Genomic DNA, 21,980 nt, shown 5'->3' with positions numbered 1-21,980 from the left:
CATGGCTGCCAGCATGCAGCAAGCCAGGGCTCAGCAGGCTCCACCTAGAGTTATATTCCAGTCCTGCAGCCTGCTGTATGTCCTGTATCACCTCAGTGGTCTGAGTGCCTCCCTAGGGACATACTGCCTAGACCAAAAAACCTGAGGCCTGGAACTCCTTGACAATGATGGGGAGAACAGAGCATGAGCACTGCCTCGGTTCCACTGTGGCAGACTTATCTGTGCTTGAAAGTCTAGCATCATTCTGCTAATCTGTGCACTTAAGAGGACCACAATCATCCTCCAAAACAATACCGATTGCCTGCTTTACCAAGATCCAGACTGTGAAACTCAGGAGACTGTCAGCTGGGGGTTGGCAAGGCCTCAAAGGTAGAAGCCAGAGACCATGGGGCTAGTTGGCCATCCTGGCCCCTTTGGGTATCATGTTTCTGAGTCCTGGAGACCAGCCTTGAAGCTGCTGCTCTATCTAAGGAGGAGATGGATGTATGATATCATGTCATTATTCACTCGGTAGCTGAAGAATAATTTAAGTATATTTTCCCAGAGGTCTTGTACCATGTATTTCTTTGATTAAAGTGGTTTAAACAGTATACTCGGCATTTATTGAGAATATTCTCCCATATAGTGGCATTTGCAGTACAAGTCAGCTAAGATTGCTAGTGGTACTTGGAAGTCTCAAGCAATTCAAGTGTAGAATTAATCTCCTAAAGCTGGAATTGGGTCAAAATTAAAATTGCAAAGCCACAGGCCAAGCAATGTCAATTCTCAAACTGTGGGGCTGCTGAGGCTCCCAAATTGCCTTCCAGAGAAATCAAAGAGCATTCTTTTTAATCTAATGGTTGGCAATCTCTTTCCCAACAAGCAGGGGTGGGGTAGGTCTCCAAATTAAGGAATACTGGTAAATAAATCTCAGCCATCTCTTTCAGCATCAGGGGGAAAATGCAAATAGGATTTTTTATCATTGTAAAATTTATATTTGTGAAAGCTTTGTTCAATCGACTGCAATTTCCACACACACACAAAAATCACATGTAAGAATGACTGCCAAATAGAAATAAAAAATAACAGCTAACCTCTTTATTAGTGCTTTTTAGGTGCCAAGCACGATGATAACTGCAATATATGCACTAAGCATTCTCTCATTTAATTATCAAAATAATCTCCTAAAGTTGGTATTTTCTTTACTCCATTTTACAATGTGGAAGTAGTACAGCCTAAGAGTGGATTATGTAATCACTATGTTAATGCTGCCATTTCCCATCCAGAAGTGCCACTTTATATTAGTAAGTTATCAGTTTGAATCACAATTTTTAGCACAATCTCAGCACATTTTTAAAAAAGCAAATACCCATTAAAGAATACAGAAGCAGTAGAAAAGAGACCCTAACAAAGGAAAGTAAATACCATGATTAAAATTATTTTAATCTTTACATAATGGCTTCAAAAGACTGGCCAGATTCCATGTTATCTATAATAAACAGCAAAATATCTGCTGGCAGCAAGACCAAATAACTATTATCAGCAAAAATGCTAAAATAGGGCATACACCACAGGCGAGAGGAACCATGCAGTTTTACCTATCCTACAAACAGATTTTCAGTCACTGACAATGCCAAGTTGAAGCTAATGTATTATAAAAACCTGAACAAAGTTAATTTGACCAAATATCGTCGGCCTTTATGATCTCAAAACTATGCCCTGCAGATAAACATTAGCTAATTTCTTCTCAAATGCTTAAATGAGGTTCTGAAACGTATTACAGCCCTGTAAAACACAAAACTGCCAAGGGCTTAAAGTGAGCAATTTAAAAGTATTATTCATATCATTCACATTATAATTTGCTAACCTTGAAGATAATTTTGAAAATCCCATTATTTTTATCTTTGAATAAGTGCTTAAATATTTATTTGATGATGATTAACAATTTCAGTGAAGCATTAACAAGTTCATGGACAAGAATCAAGCTTCGGTTCCCAAACTACTTACCAGAGCCTAAGCAAGCCAGGAATTTAACACAATAGGAAGAACCAGGGATTGCATGCTCCATCTAAGACATTAAAAAATCAATTAGAGGCCAGGCATGGTGGCTCACACCTGCAACTCCAACACTTTGGGAGGCCAAGGCGGGCATATCACTGGAGATCAGGAGTTCAAGACCAGCCTGGCCAAAATGGTGAAACCCCATCTTCACTAAAAATACAAAAATTAGCTGGGTATGGTGACGGGTGCCTGTAGTCTCAGCTACTCGGGAGGCTGAGACACAAGAATCGCTTGAACCTGGAAGGCAGAGGTTGCAGTGAGCCAAGATCGCGCCACTACACTCCAACCTGGGCAAAGAGTGAGAATCTGTCTCAGAAAAAAACAAAAAAGAAATCAATTAGAAAACAAAAATGCAGTGTGGGCTACCCAACACTTGTCTGTAGGCGGCTAAATTGGCCACAAGTTTGTAACTCCCACATGAAAGCTTAGAACCAGAATCTGAAGCTGTTTTCCTAATTGCTTCCTGTCACAAAGAGTCTATATAACAGATTATAAATTTTGAAGAAGGCAATGCAGTTTATATACAGGAGATACTCATCCCGTCACACATTTACATGTCCTGAGTGGGAATTAACCATAACATAGAAATAATTTGAATATTTTTAAATGTCTTTGTTTTTGCTTATAAGATCACAGATAATTGTTTTAGTACATAAAAATGAACTACCACTATTGAAATGGCATTTTACCTGCTTAAGAAATCGGTCAGATGCGTGGCTGTGCTTAGCTAATACGCTTGGCAGAGCAGGATTGGCATACTCAAACTGAGGATTGTAGGTATAGTCAGATTTGAAGAATCTCAGTTTTTCTTTCTCTAAGTTGGTGGGTTTTATAGCAGTCAATATACAAAATTTCTTCCCAGAAAAGTCATCTCCCTTTTCAAAGCTTCTAGACAGCTGAGGCTTTGGCTTTGGAAGAGTGGAGAAATGGCACCACTTGACCTTGCTTTTGGGTTTAGGTGGCAGTACTATGCTGTTCCCTGTAACAGAGATATCATGTGTAAACTTTACAGGACTTGACACTGAACTAGTGACAAAAACAGCAGGCCGCCTCTCCAGGCAGTACCAAGTACCACTGCTTGTCACAGGCATCAGGGCTTTCATCCTGCGAGGATCTTTGCTACGAGAAGTGTTAGGAGGTTTGCTGGGTTTTCTACATCTTTTGGAGTAGGTGGAGGAAGACTGTTTTTGTGAATGATACTTTTTTTCCTCCTTGCTCTGTAGTAGGACATTGTAACTACTGGTTCCAGTTGTGAAAATGTCTTTTAGCACTCCCGAGGATAAATGTGAAATGCTTCTTTTGCTGTCAATGATCAATGAATCTTCTGCATTTAGAATAGACTTCTTAGCAAGTTCTTGCTCAGGCCAGTGAAGCTTTTCTGTGTTAATAAACAAAATCAAAACAAAAGAAATAACAAAGATACCAGATAAAGCAAACTGTTTATTAGGAAAGGTATTCTGAAGATTCTTTAAACTTCGCAATTTTGCAGTAATCATTAGAAAAAAAATTTTAAATATTAAAAAGATATATTACTAAACTTTGGTCATGCTAGATACTGTCATTTCTCTTTTCTATGAGTATATATAAGTTAAATTATCTACAAAAATCCTCAGCTTCAAACCACTTAGATGATCAGTCTAATATGTGAGATAATACACATAAATAATCTGAATACTTGATTCTACAAAAGAATGTAGATTTCGGCTGGGCGCAGTGGCTCACACCTGTTTTCCTAGCATTTTGGGAGGTCGAGGCAGGCAGATCACTTGAGCAGGAGCTGGAGACCAGCCTGGCCAACATGGTGAAACCCTGTCTCTACCAAAAAATACAAAAATTAGCCAGGTGTAGTGGTGCGCCCCTGTAATCCCAGCTACTCAGGAGGCTGAGGCATGAGAATTGCCTGAACCCGGGAGGCAGAGGTTGCTGTGAGCTGAGATCGCACCACTGCACTCCAGCCTGGGTGACAGAGTGAGACCCTATCTCAAAAAAAAAAAAAAAGAATGTGGATTTCATAGAAATGATATATTTTAAAATAGTATTTTATATAATAAAGTAAAATCCAAGGCACTTTCAAAGACAATACAATCTTGAAATTTGGAAATATATATAAAGGTAGCTATCAGTAAAAGAAGGACAACAAAGCCTTATTTACTCAAAAACCATTGTTAAGATTAACAGATGGCATCTTCAAGCATGTTTTAGTAATGTCACTTAGTATGAATAACTGGTTGATTTTCTTCATAATTCTAAGCTGTACGTTAAGGTTAAAGAAAAACAAGGGTTTTTTTCTTGGCAAGTTAGAAAAACAAATTTTAATAACTATTACAAAGGTATTAATATATCAAATGGCAAGTGAAAGAGAGGGCAGCTTTGTTTTTAGAACTCACAAGTGCTTTAAACAGGTAAGAATCACTGGATATACTGTTGTGCATTCACTACTTTAAAACTGTTGATCTGCATTCTTTCATTCAACAAATACGTAGAATACTACTAATTCAGCACATGGCTCTGATAAACAACTGTATAAACACATTGTTCTTACCTATAACCAGCTTCTAATCTGGCTCTGAAGACAAAGCATTCCTATGAAGATTTCAACAATAATACAATGTAGCATATAATTAAACATGAAAAACAAAAGACACAAACAATAACCTACAGTTCAGATGAGGAAGGAAGCAATGTGAAGAGAAACAGATGAGATTTCAAGTAGGCCCTTAAGGGTTTTCAGACTCAATTCTAAACTGATGAAGAGTTTGTCTTAAATACATCTCATCTGAACAAGACTCCAGCTCAACTCCTGTCAATAAGTGTTCACTGAATAAACAGATGAATAAATAAATAACCCTAAACATGCAATTCTGCAACCATTCTGAATAAATATGTACTTGTAGTTCTGGGACCATTCAAATATGAGATTACTGCAGATGTGAAAATATAACAGGAAAGACCCTAAACCAGTAGTTCTTAACAGAAGGAGATTTTACCCTCCAGGGAACATTTGGCAATGTGTAGAGACATTTTGGTTGTCACAACTGGGGAGAGGCTACTGGCATCTAGCAGGTAAAGGCCAGGGATACTGCTAAACATCCTTCACTGCATAGGACAATCTCCTACAACAAAGAAATATTCATTCCAGAATGTCAACAGTATCAAGGTAGAGAAACTCTGATCTAAATGTTAGTTTTTAAAACCCAGGAGTCATAGAGTCTAGGGTAAAGAGACAGTACTAAAGTAGATAATAATCCAAATATGTAAGGTATTTAAAAGTCCTTTTACTTACATTTTCTAGGCCAGCATGTGAAATCTGAATTCTGGTGTCTAAAAGATAACATAAAGGTATCTCTAAAGCTTGCAGGGGCTAAATGTCTATTATACGTGTAAGGTTAGAGGTAGGAGCTAGATCACATAGGGTCATGTTGAAGACAGGTTGTACAAAGAAGCTGTTCAATAAATGTTAAAGACTCAACAAGACAAAATTAACTGGACAAATAAACAAAACGTTCATCATAGGCTGGTAGCTCCCAGTTTCTCAGGAGTTCCATAGACTTACGTGTTGCCAACTAACAGTCAAAACTGGCAGGCCAGGCAAACAGGCTAAGGAATACCAGGACACAGGCTGTAGCCCAAATGCCCAGGAATAACGTCGGTTTCCCTCAAACGACACGACAAGCTTAGGAGACAAGAGGTGATAATGAAAAGAAAATCGAAATAGACACAAAAAGGGAAAGACTGAAAGAACTCAAATAAGCATAAGCCTAGGAAGTAGGGTAAGGACTAGGCGTAGCCGGAAAGGTAAAGGGAGGAAATCAGGTTGTTTTCTCAGTTGATCTTCATAATAAAAAGGGACAGAGTTACATCAAATTAAAATCAATAAATAAGACTACTCTGAAGAATTTCTGTTTTGATGATTCATTACATATATGTTGTACTGATTTTTTAAAAATGAATACTAAATGTGAAAATGCTCTTTGCTTTCTAAGACCTAGTAGCTTTATGACCAAAGAACTGAGCTTGCTGAGTTTTTTGTCGTAAAGCATCAGTGACCTCCAAATTCATAATTTTGTGCCATCTGAAACAGCCTACACATTTCCAGATACTTAAAAAAAAACCATCCTAAACCACCTGTCAAAATACTCAAGGAGGAGTGAAGTACGGCAGCGGGGTAACAGTATATGCCTGACAGAACCTCTCTCCCCAGGAATTACAGCATTTCAGTTCACTTGCTAATTATCTCCTGAGAAGCTTAGCACAAGTCCTTTTGAAGCTCCATCTGCTGCTGAATAAAGTTTGGGAGTGTTAATGGTCTATTTATTTTACAAATGCCAATCCTGTTAAATGCTGGATAGCCCATGAAGTTCATAAAAGTGGGGCACATGGTCCTTCACGCAACTCATACAAGATGGATATAAATTAATTTCTCCGAGTCACAGTAATTGTATTTCAGTTGCATTAAAAAGTATCACAGAACCTAAGAGATTGTTTTTGTAATTTTAAATACTATTGCTTATTTTGTGAAAAAAATACTTTTGAACATGGTTAAGAACACTAAGAGGCTGATAACATTTGACGCAATTTATTAAAGAACATCCTATTCTCTGAATCCTTTCTCCTGAAAAATTAAAACATTTTAAAAGCATAAACAGACTTATTTGGAGGAAGTGTAACTCGTGTTTTCCCAGAAAAGTAATAAGGTAATTAAAAAGCATACTTTCTCACATTAAAGGTAGTCATTATATAATGTAAAACTTAGCTATGGCCGGGCGCGGTGGCTCACGCCTGTAATCCTAGCACTTTGGGAGGCAGAGGCGGGTGGATCATGAGGTCAGGAGATCGAGACCATCCTGGCTAACACAGTGAAACCCCGTCTCTACTAAAAATACAAAAAATTAGCCGGGCGTGGTGGCAGGCGCCTGTAGTCCCAGCTACTCGGGAGGCTGAGGCAGGAGAATGGCCTGAACCCGGGAGGCGGAGCTTGCAGTGAGCCGAGATTGTGCCACTGCACTCCAGCCTGGGCGACAGAGCGAGACTCTGTCTCAAAAAAAAAAAAACTTAGCTATAAGCAATCTGTTTCACTGTAATATTGGAGAGAATGAAAATAATTTGTTGATAGAAGAAAATCGTTCACCCCAACCTGATTACCCACACTGAGGAAAAAAGGGTAAATAATATTTGTACATTAAAATTGATACTCTATTCACAAGTAGGTGAATATACTGAAGTTATCAACACAATGAAAGCTTAGTATATATCTAGAACAGGAGAAAAGGATTGCCAAGATTCCTGACATCCATTCCCAGCTCTTTCAATGACCTCTCTGTAATATTAGCCTAATCATTAAGCCCATCAGTACCTCCCGTTCCCCATCTAAAAGAATGGGGGAAAAGGGAGACACTGCTCTCTAAAAGTAGTGTTTCACAACTGTGAGTAGGTGAGGTTTCATAGTAATCAGGAGGTCTCTGGCTGAAAAGGAAGATCACCAGAAACAAAGCCTGGTGGCAAATACTATTCCACCAGTTTTGACCTACAAATGGAAATTTCGTATGGTTCACTAATACTTACGAAACCTGAGAATCTGGGATAATTTTATACCACAAAACAATAGGTTACTTCATTACAAACAAAAGAAAGGCCAAAACAAAACAAAATAATCCCCAAACAAGATAAACTTTAATTTTATCAAGACTTTCATTACTAAAAACTCAAAAGAAGCCAGGCACAGTGGCACATGCCTGTAGTCCCAGCTATTCAGGAAGCTGAGGCTGGAAGATTACTTGAACCCAGGAGTTTGAGTCCAGCCTAGACAACATAGCAAAACTCCAACTCTAAAAAACAAACGAACAAACAAACAAACAAAAACACCTCAAACAATATCAACAGTAGAAAGGATAAATTGTGGTATGCTCATACAACAGAAGACTATACGACAATGAAAAGAAAACTGACGTTGTAAGCAACAACATGGATGTATCTCACACAATGCTGAGCAAATGAAGCCACATCAAAAGATTATATAGTGTATAATTCCGTTTATATGTAGTCCAAAACAGCAAAACTAATTTATGGTATTAGACGTCAGAATAGCAGTTGCCTTTGAGGGATGAATCATAATCTAGGAGGAGATACCAGGAAACCTACTAGGTGCTGGAAATGTTCTCTATCTGTTCTGGGCAATGGTTATGTATGTACAAAGTCACTGGGCTGCACATTTAAGACTTGTAAACTTTATTTAAGTTGCACTTAATTTTTTTAATGGTGTATAAAATCAGTATCCTTAAAAACATATTGCTCAATTTGTCTGCACTATAACAGATAATCTATTAACTATAGTATCTCTAAATTCAATAGCAATCAATGTAGCTTATTGACTGTAAGAAAATGAGACAAAAGGCATGGCTAATGTCATTCAGGGATTCAGAAACTTGACTGTACTTTAGGATTCTTAAAAATTTCACAGCCCCAGGTAAGAGCAATTCAGTGCTGCTCTATTAGTAACTTATAATGGGACACTGTTGTTTTGGGGTCAGAAACTTGTGTGTTTGTTGTTTTTACAGTTAGAAATATACAGAGTAGTCTAGATACCCTTGATGGTGATGGTTGTGGTAAGAGTGAGCATTATACATCATCTAAAAACAACACTAAATGTGTCAGAAACAAACTTTTCCATGGCTTTCCCTTGGGATGGACAAAACTCCTAACCATGGTCTATGCGGTCACTCTTGGTCAGATCCTTCTGCCTCTGCAGCCTCACCTCACACTGTGTTCCTCAATTTCTCCACTCCAGCCTTCTCTCACTTTGACCATATCTCATACTCTGTCCGAACATACTTCTTCACATGCTGCTCCCTGTGTCTGCTGGGCCCTTCTATCCCTCTCTTTGTTAGATTAATATCCACTCATCTTTCAGTTCAAATAGCACTTGGTCAGGAAGCCTTCCTTAACTTTCTCATTTTAGACCCTCATAACACCTTGTATCTCTTCTTCGAAGTACTTTTTCATGGTTGTAGGTTTATATTTGTTGTATGACAGACTTCCTCAACAATGAAATTATAAGCTCTTTTACAATACACATCTGTGTTTGGTTTTGCTTATTCACTGTCCTGCTTATGAAAAGGGGGCCAGAGAGGTAGATAAGGGAAAGAGAATATTTGAGAGGAAAGAAAGGGTAAAAGACTTAGTTGCCCGACGGTTGAGGAAAAAATTATCCCAGGAAGGTAAAAGAAAAATGAAACAGTGATGTTGAAGACAACATGGTAGGTACCTGCTGCTGTAGGACAAACAGGAGCTATGTGCCTAGGTATATTCATCCTGTATGGCCTAATGCTGGCCTTAAGACTTTCGCTTCCAGTATTTTTAAACATTCATCTTTGATATAAAGACACTTCATTTCTGGAATGACTCATTAATCTCTTCTTATATCACATACAAAATAAAGCCGATAGGAAATCATAAATGAACATAATCTTATATGGTTTCTCACAGCATTTTGTTAATGAATGAACTAGATGCCTCTGTTTTGAAAACAACAAATTTTTATTCAAGTTAAATATGATTTTCCCAGGTAAAAATTATTACATACTTGCCTGTGATTAAAAATCTAAAAACCAACACTTGAGCAAACCATCGGATAATGTCACACTGATATTACATGAAATATTGATGTTGGATTTTGTGGCTCAAATCAGTGTACAGTCACTATAATAGTGAGCTGATTTTCCTAGTAGTTGACAACATGGGCTTTGGAATGGAGTTGTCTGGTATGAATCTTGGCTCTGTTTATTAATAGCTATCACCCTGACCAAGTTACATAACTTCTTTGTGCTATAGTTTCCTTATCTGTAAAATGGGATAATAATAATACATACTTTATAGTATTATTGTAAGGATTTTAAAAGTTAATATGTGTGAAGTGCTGAGAACAGTGCTGGACTATAGGTAAGCAGCCTTTGTGAACTATTATTAGTATCACATTAAATATTATATTCAGCTCCTATAGAAACACTGCATGGAAAAATGTACACAGGGAAATATTCTGAATCATTAAATTTGAATTCCACGGCAAATTTCTTGTTAATAAGGTAATTAATCTATATTTTAGAATCAAGATTTTAGTGGCTTTAGTATAATAAACCCTTTTTTTTTTTTAAATCCCGGAAGCTAAAGTAGAATCTTCTTTTTTTTTTTTTTTTTTTTTGTGACAGGGTCTCACTCTGTGGCCAAGGCTGGAGTGCAGTGGCAATCCTGGCTCACTGCAACCTCTGCCGCCTGGGCGCTCAAGTGATACTCCTGCCTCAGCCTTCCAAGTAGCTGGGACTACGGGCACAGGCCATCATGCCCGTCTAATTTTTTAATTTTTTGTAGAGATGGGGTTTTGCCGTGTTGCCCAGGCTGGTCTTGAACTCCTGAGCTCAGGTAATCCACCCGCTCTCTGCCTCACAAACTGCTGGGATTACAAGTGTGAGCCACTGCACCCAGCCTCAGAACCTTCTTCTTTAAAAGGCCATGAGAAGTCAAAAAAACCTTTTCTGATTCGATTCCATTTTTAAACAGCATAGATAGCATATACTAATAAGTCAAAAGTGGGTAAGATATTACATAGGAAGTGATTTCAGAAACAAGTAATTGCTTCATTCCTGAAATATAAAATGAGTCTGTTCTATATTTGTAACGACTTTTAGAGCTGAAAAAAAAATGAACACATTTCCATCAGTACTCTTACCACAATCAAGTTCTGCTAACCAGAAAGAAGAACATGGCCATCTTAGATATCAATGAATCGTGAGGGAATGACCAGGGGAGAGGAGAGCATGTTTTCAGCTTAACTCTCTACATGAAGTTTCTGGCTGTCCAAATTGGGTTTTTCTGATATCGCAGTGAAATGCTGGGCACAGGGCTCTAGAATTATTTCAACTAGTTAAGTATATTTAAGAGAGAAAGTAGTCTGAAAAATGACCCAGTTATTTTTAAAGGAATTGTAAATTAGAGGCTTGAATGGTCTCAAATGGCTATTTGAACTTTATTGTACTATAGAAATTCACTGCCAAATTGTCTACCTCAGGGTTTGCAAACATACAGGGTTAGATTGATAAATGCACCGCCACTAAATTATAGGAACGGAAATGAGAGAAGAGGAGTGCGTCTACTACTTTCTAAAGTATCTCTTCTCAAACTTCTAACTCAACATGTTGACATATCAAGAGATCACTCTGCATGACTAATTGATCAGAGTATCTACTTTCTAATACTAATATTAATTTATTTGTATCTCTACAGTGATTGTTATGGTTTGGGAAAATAATTTTAATCTATGTGATTTCTCAATCAAATAATGTGCACAGAATCTATATTTTTCTTCAAGGCATTGATTCTCATGGAGAAGGAGATGTTACCCTCCCCCACACCCCTGCCCAATTGTGATTTTTAGTTGTCACAATTATGGGGGCGGGGCAGAGAACAGCATCCCACAAGGAAGATCTTGTCCAAAGTTAACAGTGCTAGGCTGGGAACAGTGGTTCATGCCTATAATCCCAGCACTTTGGGAGGCCGAGGTGGGAGGATCACCTGAGCTCAGGAGTTCCAGACCAGCCTGGCCAACATGGTGAAACCCTGTCTCTATTAAAAATATAAAAATCGGCCTGGCGTGGTAGCATGTGTCTGTAATCCCAGCTACTCGGAGGCTGAGGCAGGAGAATCGCTTGAACCCGGGAGGTGGAGATTGCAGTGAGCAGACAGCACCATTGCACTCCACCCTGGGCGACAGAGCGAGACTCCGTCTCAAAAACAACAACAAAGTTAACGGTGCCGGAGGTTGAGAAACCTTGCTCCATATTTAGGAGGTATGGTGCTTTTAAGCAACTTTTGACATTTTAATTGTGTTTTAAGATGAAAGTAGCATCTACATCAAATCACATTTTTAAAAATTCTAATGCCAATTAAAGTTGCCTTTTCGATTTCAGATCCTGTAACTATGCTTCCTGTCAACATAAATGATATACATCGTGGCAATGTCATGACTGCACAAATCAACTCCGTATAACACTGAACGTGAAATAAAACAGTATAAAATTAAAATCATAAATATTTTCACTGGAAAGAGGTTTGGTTTTTCAGTTAGAATGCTCACAGAAAAATAGTCTGGTAGGTACTGCATTGCTTTAAAATTTAAAATTCCGGCTTTTATTTTGGCACTAGTTTGAGGAGTAAGTATTTCCCTTTACTCCGTTGTTCTTCTTCGTCATAATTCTGAACTGCCAAAACCCTGCCTTGCAGAAATGTTTACGTACAGAATCAAATGCTGGGGAAATGGCCTAGAAAATTACTCTAATATTATGTAAGTTTTTTTTTTAATGGCTAACATGCATAGCAATTTACAAATAATAAGAGTCAAGTTCTGTGCTCCCCGAGATTGAAATGAATTTTTAAAAATGCAGGTAAACTTTCAGACTTTCTGACCTGGGGTCTGTTTAAAGACCCATGTTTTACACTTGGTATAATCCGTACTGTAAAATGGCCTATTAATAATATCAACTCAAAACATTCTCACTGTTTAAGAATAAAAGCATACACACACAAATATACACAGTATAAATACCGAAATATACAGATGTGTTCTTTTGCTTAGCTTATCTTTTCTGAATATTCTAGAAAATTATGAAGCTTAATCACACACCTAGCGTGTTTTGAAATAGGATTTAACAATCTTTGGATTGTACCTTAGTAAGACCAGCAACCGGTCTAATATTACAATCTTTTTCACGAGATTCCACAGCATGTACTTACTGATAATAAGTGACGAAAGGAAAAGGGGCCGATTTCTCTCTCCCCTCCATAGGTTTTTCGCGAGCGCCTCCTGCGCGTCCCGAAGGGGTCGGGGCGCAGGGTGGAGTCCCGAGCGGCGCGCCCAGCCGGTGGCTACCATTACCTGAGCCCCGGGCGGTGGGACCCCGGTCCGCCCCGCACCCCCGCCGCGGCCAGCCCTTCCCTGCACTCACCCGTCACGCGAATGGACTCCAGCATCGTCGCCCCGAGGCCCGGGGCGGCGGGCTCCGCGGGCTCAGGGGAAAGGGGCGGGCGGGCGGCCTCTAGCCTCTGACCCGGGCCTCAGTGGCGGGGGCGCGGTGGGAGGCGGCTCTCCGCTACCTGGAGCAGGATAAGGAGGGTAAGGGCGGACGAAGACGTACGGACACTGACTGTGAGCAGCGCTTCCACCAGCCCGTAGCTGCTGGAAGGTACACACGGCGGCCTTACGGTGCCCAGCAGCGCTTAGAACCTGCCACCGTGACGTAGCCACTCCGCCGGTTGCTAGGAAACTGCCCCCGGGGTCCGCGCGCGCTGCGCTTCACGGAGCCTGCGCGCCGCTGGGGGCGCTCGTGCGACGAAGGCCGGAGGGCGGAGAGAGAGAGAAAGAGAGAGAGAGTGGGAGGAACTACAACTCCCTGCGTGCACAGCGCAGGCCAGTGCCTCCGGGGCTTGTGGCTGTGCCCGCGAGCGGCTGGGGTCTCCAGCCAGTGGGATAACGCATGTTGACTGATCTTTCAGAGACGTTTGTACCCGTTCAAAGGTGACTTAACTCCATGGTGCGCTGTGACACTGGGCCCTAGCTGCAAATAGCAAAGCCAGTCTACCCGTCCTTCCCCTTACGAGGTGCGGGGAAGCTAAAACACGTTTAGGTTGAGCTAGTAAGAGTGAAAGTGCAGGAGGCTCAATGACCACTTGACAGTACCTCAGCATACTATCCTTAATGCTGAAATTCACATTTTTAGCTTGTGATTCTGCAATTGATAGGGGCTGAATGTTATTTTCAGTTTATTATTCATTTTCACATTAGCAAGTGTGAAAATTTAATCTTTTACAATAACCATGGGAGGCGGGCCACGGTGGCTCATGCCTGTAATCCTCGCACTTTGGGAGACCAAGGCGGGTGGATCGCTTGAAGCCAGGAGTTGGAGACCAGCCTGGGCCACATGGCGAAAACCCATCTCTACTAAAAACACAAAAAATGAACAAATCGTGGTGGCGCACTTCTGTAGACCCAGCTACTCGGGAGGCCGAGGTGGGAGGATTGCTTGAGTCCGGGAGGTGAGAATGCAGTGAGCCATGATCGCGCCACTGCACTCCAGCCTGGGTGACAAAGTGAGACTAAAAAAAAAAATACAGTGGGAATGGGAAATGTAGACTAAACCATTCAACGAACATTTTTTGAGACCCTAACGTGTGCAAGGTTCTGAGTCAGGCTTTGAGGACATCAAGGGAAATGAAATAAGCCTAGCGGAGCTTACAGTTTAGGAGGAGCTGAGATAGTGCTGGCAACTGTCAGTCTTCAGACAGTTAAATTTTCTCTTCATCCTCAAGGCTAAGACATGGAAATAATTGGGGTGTGTTTTCAAACTCAGGAACAAAAGAAAGTTGAATATCAGGACCGTCAAACCCTGAGAATGACAGGCAACTTGTGAGAAATTGTGTCTTTTTCATCACTTAAGAGAGAACAATGGAAATGTAACTATATCGCAAATACTGGATTCACTTCATATTCTGTCTTCAAATCCTGTGACTACTGTTTTTGAAATACATCCAGAATCTAGCCACTTGCTACTACTCTGGTTCAAGCCACCATCACCTCTTGTCTGGATTATGGCAGTCTTCTAGACAGTCTCTGTATTCCCACCCTACCCTCTTTCACACTGTTCTCAAAACTCAGTGGCCAGAGTGAACCTGTCAAAAAATCAGATCATGTCACTCTGTTCAAAATCTTCAGTGGCTTCCTTTCCTGTGAAGTCCTTTATGACCTAGCCTCCTGTCACCTCTTTGATCTCATCCCCAACTACTTCCTCCCCAATGGACACATTGGCCTCCTTGATATTCCTCAATTCCAGGCACTATTTCACCTCAAGGCCTTTGCAACTTGGAATCCTCCCTGCATGGAATGTTCTTCCCTCAGATATCCACAGGACTAGCTCCCTTACTTCCTCAGGACTTAATCCAAATGTCAGCTCTTCATGAGCCCTTCCTTGGCCACTCTATTTAAAATTCTACTCCTTCATATTTCCTATAGCCCTTCTCTGCTTTATTTTTTTACTTAGCACTTAACATTATCTAATTTATTATATATTTTATTGATTTATCATGACTATTGTCTGTCTCCATCCCTAGAATAAAATTTCCACAAGTGCAGTGATTTTTGTTTGTTCACTGCTATATTCCCGCACCAAGAAGAGTGGCTGGCACATAGTAGGTCCTCAATAAATATTTGTGAATTAATGAATAAGTAGACAACAGAATGTGTGCATTTTCAATGATAACTAAAATAATATAGAATTATATCAAATGGACCAATAGATGAAGAACAAATCTGCTTTGAGTTAAAACACTTGCTATAGTAATGAGCAATGAATCTGCTGCATTTGTAAGAGTAGTAATTCTTGCAACATATGTCCTAAGGAAAAAGGCTCTAAATGAACCATGCTGTTGGCTTCCTTATATACCCAGAATTCTGAAAGCTGTTTTCCAAGTTTGCTATAAATGCATCTATTACCTCTACAAATTTCTAGTTTTTAAAGTCACAGTCACTGCAGTTTAAGCGCTATTTCTGAAAAAAGAAAGCCTCCTAAAAGATGTTACCAAGTCATATGTTCAGTGTCTGTGCAGTTTACTCTGAATGCTTTTACTAAAGTATGTTTTATCATATTGCCTATTTTCATTATATTTTAAGTAACCAAGATACATATTATCTTCCTCATTCCACAGGTATTTATTTATATAGAAGACACTGGGCTTGATGTTTTTGGAGTACATAACAAAACATGATACCTATCCTCAAGGAAAGTCCTGACCAGCAGGGAAGATTTTCTATAAAATACATATATGTGTGTATATATATGTACATGTATACATACATTATGAAAATTAAAAAATGATGTGCATTCTAATTTCAACACTTCACTACAATTAAGAATTCCAAAAATAAATAAATTTGATGCCTCTGTAGTTAGCCTACCTGGAATATTATATCATTCTTTACTTTTATAATTATTTTTATGTTCACCCTACCAATATTTTCTTGTGGATCATTTTTAAATATCTTTAGTGATAAGTACCATATAAAGGTATTTATTAATGTAATCAAAACATTTAAAAATATATTCTCTGTGTATTATTGAAGCACTCTTGCTAACAAATTCATGAATACAATGAGTTTATCTAATTTCTTATGAAACTTGTACTGTTACCAGCTCCTTTTACTATTCCCATCTATGCAATTATTCATCCTCATCAAGCTTTCTGCATCTGCTTTGTTAATTACTGATTTGTGCTATGCCTGCTTAGTGTTTCCATTGGGTTCAGCATCTGCAGCTGTCCAGTTGGCTGCTTTTGAGTCAGCATTGTTTTTACATATCCACAAGAACAATGAACAATCTCATCTTTCTGAGACATTTTCCTTTATACCTGTTTCTACATTAACCATTAATATTGAGACAAGATGATCGACTTAATTATGTTACTGCTCCATTTTTAGGGCATTAATTTCAAGATCAAGTTAGGAATTTGTTAAAACTGCTTTTGTTTTTATTTTTATTTATTTATTTTTCCTTTTGAGACAGAGTTTCGCTCTTTTTTTTGCTCAGGCTGGAATGCAGTGGTGCGATCTTGGCTCACTGCAACCTCTGCCTCCTGGGTTCAAGTGATTCTCCTGCCTCAGCCTCCCAAGTAGCTGGGATTACAGGCATGCCCCACCATACCTGGCTAATTTTGTATTTTTAGTAGAGACAGGGTTTCACCATGTTGGCCAGGCTGGTCTCAAACTCCTGACCTCAGGTGATCCACCCGCCTCGGCCTCACAAAGTGCTAGGATTATAGGCATGAGCCACCGCGCCTCGCCATTAAAACTGATTTTAATAATTTATGTTTATCTTTAAGGATGCCCTTCACCCTTTTTAAAGTTTTATTAAACTTAAATTTTTCAGTAATAACCAAAAATGCCATTGCAGTTGTCTTACTGAGATATACTCACTTTCCTTTTATGGTCATCTTTAGGTATTCTAGAAGCATTGTATTGTGGATCATTTTGATTAATGAATATCTGTAAGGATGATTTCCATTTAATTTTAGATTTAAAATAATAGAAAAATAGGTGTTTTGATAGAAATATTGTTATTTTATTTGTAGCGGGATTGTTATGTTACAGGTAAAGAACATATTTATTTTATTTCATTTTTTGTTTTGGGACAGGGTCTCACTCTGTTGCCCAGGTTGGAGTGCAATGGCATGATCATGGTTCACTGGAGCTTCAACCTCCCAGGCTCAGGTAATCCTCTTGCCTAAGCCTCAGCCTCCCCAGTGGCTGGGACTACAGGCATGTGCCACCAGGCCAGGCGAATTTTTTGTATTTTTTTGTAGAGATAGCGTTTCGCCATGTTGCCAGGCTGGTTTTGAACTCCTGGACTCAAGCAATCTGCCTGCCTCTGCCTCCCAAAATGCTGGGATTACAGATGTGAGCCACCATGCCCAGTCAATAACTATTTTTTTATTTTGTCAGTAACTTGTTTAATTAACTACTCATGTTAATCTGTATATTCTTTTTACATAGTAGAACAGATGTTGACAAATGTTTATTTACTATTCATAAGTTGATGGAGTTTTGGTATTAAAAAAAGTAAGTTAAACCATCTGTGTAATAAAAGAAGATCATTTTCTTTTCAGAAAAAAAAATCAACATCCTGCTTGTTAAAGACTCAGGAGAAGTTTGATCATTTACCTTGATAGGGGATAGAGGCTAGTAAAGACCAAGAAAGAGGAAGAGAGAGATGGTAAAGCACGGACAAGGCTGCCAGAAAGTGTTGCTACTGGAAGAAAAGTATATTATTTCACTTTGTTTTTTTTTGTTTTTTGTTTTTTCCAGAGACAGGGTCTCACTCTGTCGCCCAGGCTGGAGTGCAGTGGTGCGATCATAACTCCTGGGCTCAAGCGATCCTCCCACCCTGGCCTTCTAAGTAGCTGGAACCACAGGCACTTTTTGTAGAAATGGGGTCTTGCTTTGTTGCCCAGGCTGGTCTCAAATTCCTGGCCTCAAGCAATCCTCCCTCTGTAGCCTCTCAAAGTGCTGGGATTAAAGGTGTCAACCACCATGCCCAGCCTGTAATACTTCACTCTCTATAGCAGAAGTCCAGTTTTTTGAGAGCATATCATGCTTGCAACTGAAAAAAAAGTTTAATTTCTTAAAAAGAGGTTTTTATCTTATTAACAAAAAAACGAATTAGAACATTATATTTACTTACTTGTAAGTTTCAGATGAGAAACTTAAAAAATGGGGAGGGAAGCTTCTGCAGCCTACCATTATAAAAGAACAGAGCAACTCTAGTTGCAATACCTCAGATTCTGATAAGCATTACCAGAAGCCTCAGGGCAAACTGTAAACATTGTTTCTTGATTCATAAAAGAGGAGGAAAAAAAAAAGAAATCTAGGAAATAGTTAGTAGAATTGGTTTTTCCTTGGCTTTAAAAAAAATTCAGCAAAGTTTGAATGCTTTCAGGATGTCTATATCAAGAGAATGGAATGTTTTGCAGCATGTCTATATTCAGGAGAATGAAAAACATTAAGTAGAAGCCAAATAAAAGAATGCTTTGTGAAACGCCTCTGCCTTTTTACCTCAATGAAAATAGAACAGCACAAAAACCCTGGGGAACACTGTGATTTTATATGTGTGTAAATGATGTTTTTGATGTTTGTTGGAAATGATTAAGGGAGGAAGGATGTTTTTTAATCAGCCAAAAAGATACTGCTCTTAATTATATTTTGGAGAAATCAAGATGTGCATTAACTTACTCCTTCCACAGATATTTAAGTTCCTATTATATACAAGGTAAAAAGATGATGAAAAAGATATGAAACCTACCTTCAAAGAACTTACTGATGGTATGTACATACATGTGTAAATGATGGCCGGGCATGGTGGCTCACGCCTGTAATCCCAACACTTTGGGAGGCCAGGGCGGGCGGATCACCTGAGGTCAGAAGTTTGAGACCATCCTGGCCAATGTGGTGAAACCCTGTCTATACTAAAAATTCAAAAATTAGCTGGGTGTGGTGATGCATGCCTGTAGTCCCAGCTACTCGGGAGGCTGAGGCAGGAGGATTGCTTGAATCCCGGGGTGGAGGTTGCAGTGAGCCAAGATGGTGCCACTGCACTCCAGCCTGGGCAACAGAGCAAGACTTAATCTAAAAATAAAAAAAAAGGCAATAAAAATGATGTACATGCATCAGTCAGTCCTTTAACATATATGACAGGGATGCTGGAGTGAGTAAATCAGAGACCCAGTTCTCATAGAACTTATACTGGGAGAAAAAAACAATAACCAAGTTAACAAATGATATAATTTCAGATACAGATAGGTGCTATGAAGCACGGCAAATCAGTAAAGTATGCTAGATGGTAGGTAACTTGGAGTGATCAGGAAAAGCCTCTGAGAAAGTACCTTTAAGCTAAGATTTGAAGAACAAATGTCAGCCACTTGAAGAATAAGAGTTGGAATTTTTAGGGGACAAGCGATCTAGGCAAAGGAATTGCAAAGCCAAAAAGCCCTGAGATAAGAATGATTTGGCTGATCCTGGACCCACATGAAGGTCAGTATGATTGAAGTCTAGTAAGCTGGGGGAAAGCAGGTAGGAGAAGAGAGGTAGGCAGGGGCCAGGAAAGGGAGTTTAGACTTTATTCTTTATTTTTAAAAAATTTTTTGTAGAGATGGGGGTCTCACTATGTTGCCTAGACTAGTCTGGGACTCTTGGCCTCAAGCAGTCCTCCCCCACTACCTCCCAAAGTGCCAGTATTACAGGAGTGAGCTACCACACCCAGCCTAGTTTCAATATTATTCCAAGTGCCATCAGAAGCGACTAGGGGTTTTTTTTTTTCTTTTTTGAGATGGAGTCTTGCTCTGTTGCCCAAGCTGGAGTGCAATGGCACGATCTCAGCTCACTGCAACTTCCACCTCCTGGGTTCAAGTGATTCTCCTGCCTCAGCCTCCCAGGTAGCTGGGACTACAGGTGCTAGCTAATTTTTTGTATTTTTTAGTAAAGACAGGGTTTCACCGTGTTAGCCAGGATGGTCTTGATCTCCTGACCTCGTGATCCACCTGCCTCAGCCTCCCAAAGTGCTGGGATTACAGGCGTGAGCCACCGTGCCTGGCCATTTTATTTTTTATATATATATTTTTGAGACACAGTCTTACTCTGTCACCCAGGCTGAATGTAGTGGTGAGATCACGGCTCACTGCAGGCCTCCACCTCCTGGGCTGAAGTGATCCTCCCACCTCAAGACTCCTGAGTAGCTGGAACTACAGGCATGAGCCACCACGCAAGGCTAATTTTTTTTTTTTTTTTTTTTTTTGTAGAGACAAGGTCTCACTATGTTGCCCAGGCTGGTTTCGAACTCTTGGACTCAAGTGATCCTCCTGCCTTGCCCTGCCAAAGTGCTGAGATTATAGGCATGAGCTACTGCACCGGGCCCACTGGAGGATTTTAAACAGTGCAGTGACATGACATGATTTATGTTTTTAAAAGCTTGCCTTGGCATCTCTGAGGAGATTTAATAGTATCTTGAATGTTTTTAAGTTCTAAGAACAAGATTCAAAAACCCCTAAGACTTCTTTCTTTTTTTCTTTAATTATTATTTTTTTTTTAATTATACTTTAAGTTCTAGGGTACATGTGCACAACATGCAGGTTTGTTACATAGGTATACACATGTCATGTTGGTTTGCTGCACCCATTAGCTCATCATTTACATTAGGTATTTCTCCTAATGCTATCCCTCCCCCTGCCCCCAACCCCACAACAGGCCCTGGTGTGTGACGTTCCCCACCCTGTATCCAAGTGTTCTCATTGTTCAATTCCCACCTATAAGTGAGAACATGCAGTGTCTGGTTTTCTGTCCTTGGTATAGTTTGCTCAGAATGATGGTTTCCAGCTTCATCCATGTCCCCACAAAGGACATGAACTCATCCTTTTTTATGGCTGCATAGTATTCCATGGTGTATGTGTGCCACATTTCCTTAATCCAGTCTATCATTGATGGACATTTGGGGTTGGTTCCAAGTCTTTGCTATTGTGAATACTGCCGCAATAAACATACGTGTGCATGTGTCTTTATAGTAGCATGATTTATAATCCTTTGGATATATACCCAGTAATGGGATGGCTGGGTCAAACTGTACTTCTAGTTCTAGATCCTTGAAGAATTGCCACACTGTCTTCCACAGTGGTTGAACTAGTTTACACTCCCAGCAACAGTGTAAAAGCGTTCCTATTTCTCCACATCCCCTCCAGCACCTGTTGTTTCCTGACTTTTTAATGATCGCCATTCTAACTGGTGTGAGATGCTATCTCATTGTGATTTTGATTTGCATTTCTCTGATGACCAGTGATGATGAGCATTTTTTCATGTGTCGAAGGCCTTTTCTGCATCTATTGAGATAATCATGTGGTTTTTGTTGTTGGTTCTGTTTATGTGATGGATTACGTTTATTGATTTGCGTATGTTGAACCAGCCTTGTATCCCAGGGATGAAGCCAACTTCATCTTGGTGGATAAGTTTTTTGATGTGCTGCTGGATTCGTTTTGCCAGTATTTTATTGAGGATTTTTGCATCAATGTTCTTCAGGGATATTGGTCTAAAATTCTCTTTTTTTGTTGTGTCTCTGCCAGGCTTTGGTATCAGGATAATGCTGGCCTCATAAAATGAGTTAGGGAGGATTCCCTCTTTTTCTATTGATTGGGATAGTTTCAGAAGGAATGGTACCAGCTCCTCTTTGTACCTCTGGTAGAATTCGGCTGTGAATCTGTCTGGTGCTGGACTTTTTTTGGTTGGTAGGCTATTAATTATTGCCTTAATTTCAGAGCCATTTATTGGTCTATTCAGGGATTCAACTTCTTCCTGGTTTAGTCTTGGGAGG

The 21,980-nt window shown here is 39.6% G+C and overlaps 1 protein-coding gene and 1 long non-coding RNA gene across 8 annotated transcripts in view; one reads left to right on the top strand and one right to left on the bottom strand.

The window, feature by feature from the left end:
• Positions 1-21,980, bottom strand: part of MATCAP2 (microtubule associated tyrosine carboxypeptidase 2) — a 66,132-nt gene that overhangs the window by 29,818 nt on the left and 14,334 nt on the right. Inside the window, exons 1-2 of one of the 7 annotated variants that reach the window (XM_002818052.6) lie at positions 13,032-13,413; positions 2,730-3,418 (exon numbers count right to left, since the gene is read on the bottom strand). In XM_002818052.6, the coding sequence (XP_002818098.1) occupies positions 2,730-3,418; positions 13,032-13,056 (714 nt within the window). In that variant the 5' untranslated portion in view covers positions 13,057-13,413. Of the gene's footprint in view, positions 1-1,986; positions 2,048-2,729; positions 3,419-12,819; positions 13,010-13,031; positions 13,414-21,980 lie in introns of those variants that run through there. The other 6 variants (XM_054559310.2, XM_009242863.3, XM_054559312.1 and 3 more) reach the window with 6 other exon arrangements.
• On the top strand, positions 10,192-12,118 carry LOC129060335 (uncharacterized). The gene is made up of 2 exons (XR_008526945.1): positions 10,192-11,876; positions 11,997-12,118. It is a non-coding gene; the product is annotated as an uncharacterized LOC129060335 (long non-coding RNA).

The sequence above is a fragment of the Pongo abelii genome, chromosome 6 (genome assembly GCF_028885655.2).
Source record: "Pongo abelii isolate AG06213 chromosome 6, NHGRI_mPonAbe1-v2.0_pri, whole genome shotgun sequence".
In the NCBI taxonomy this organism is placed as follows: domain Eukaryota; kingdom Metazoa; phylum Chordata; class Mammalia; order Primates; family Hominidae; genus Pongo; species Pongo abelii.
Note: the sequence above shows the minus strand (reverse complement) of the source record. Positions and strands in the feature narration are given on the sequence as shown.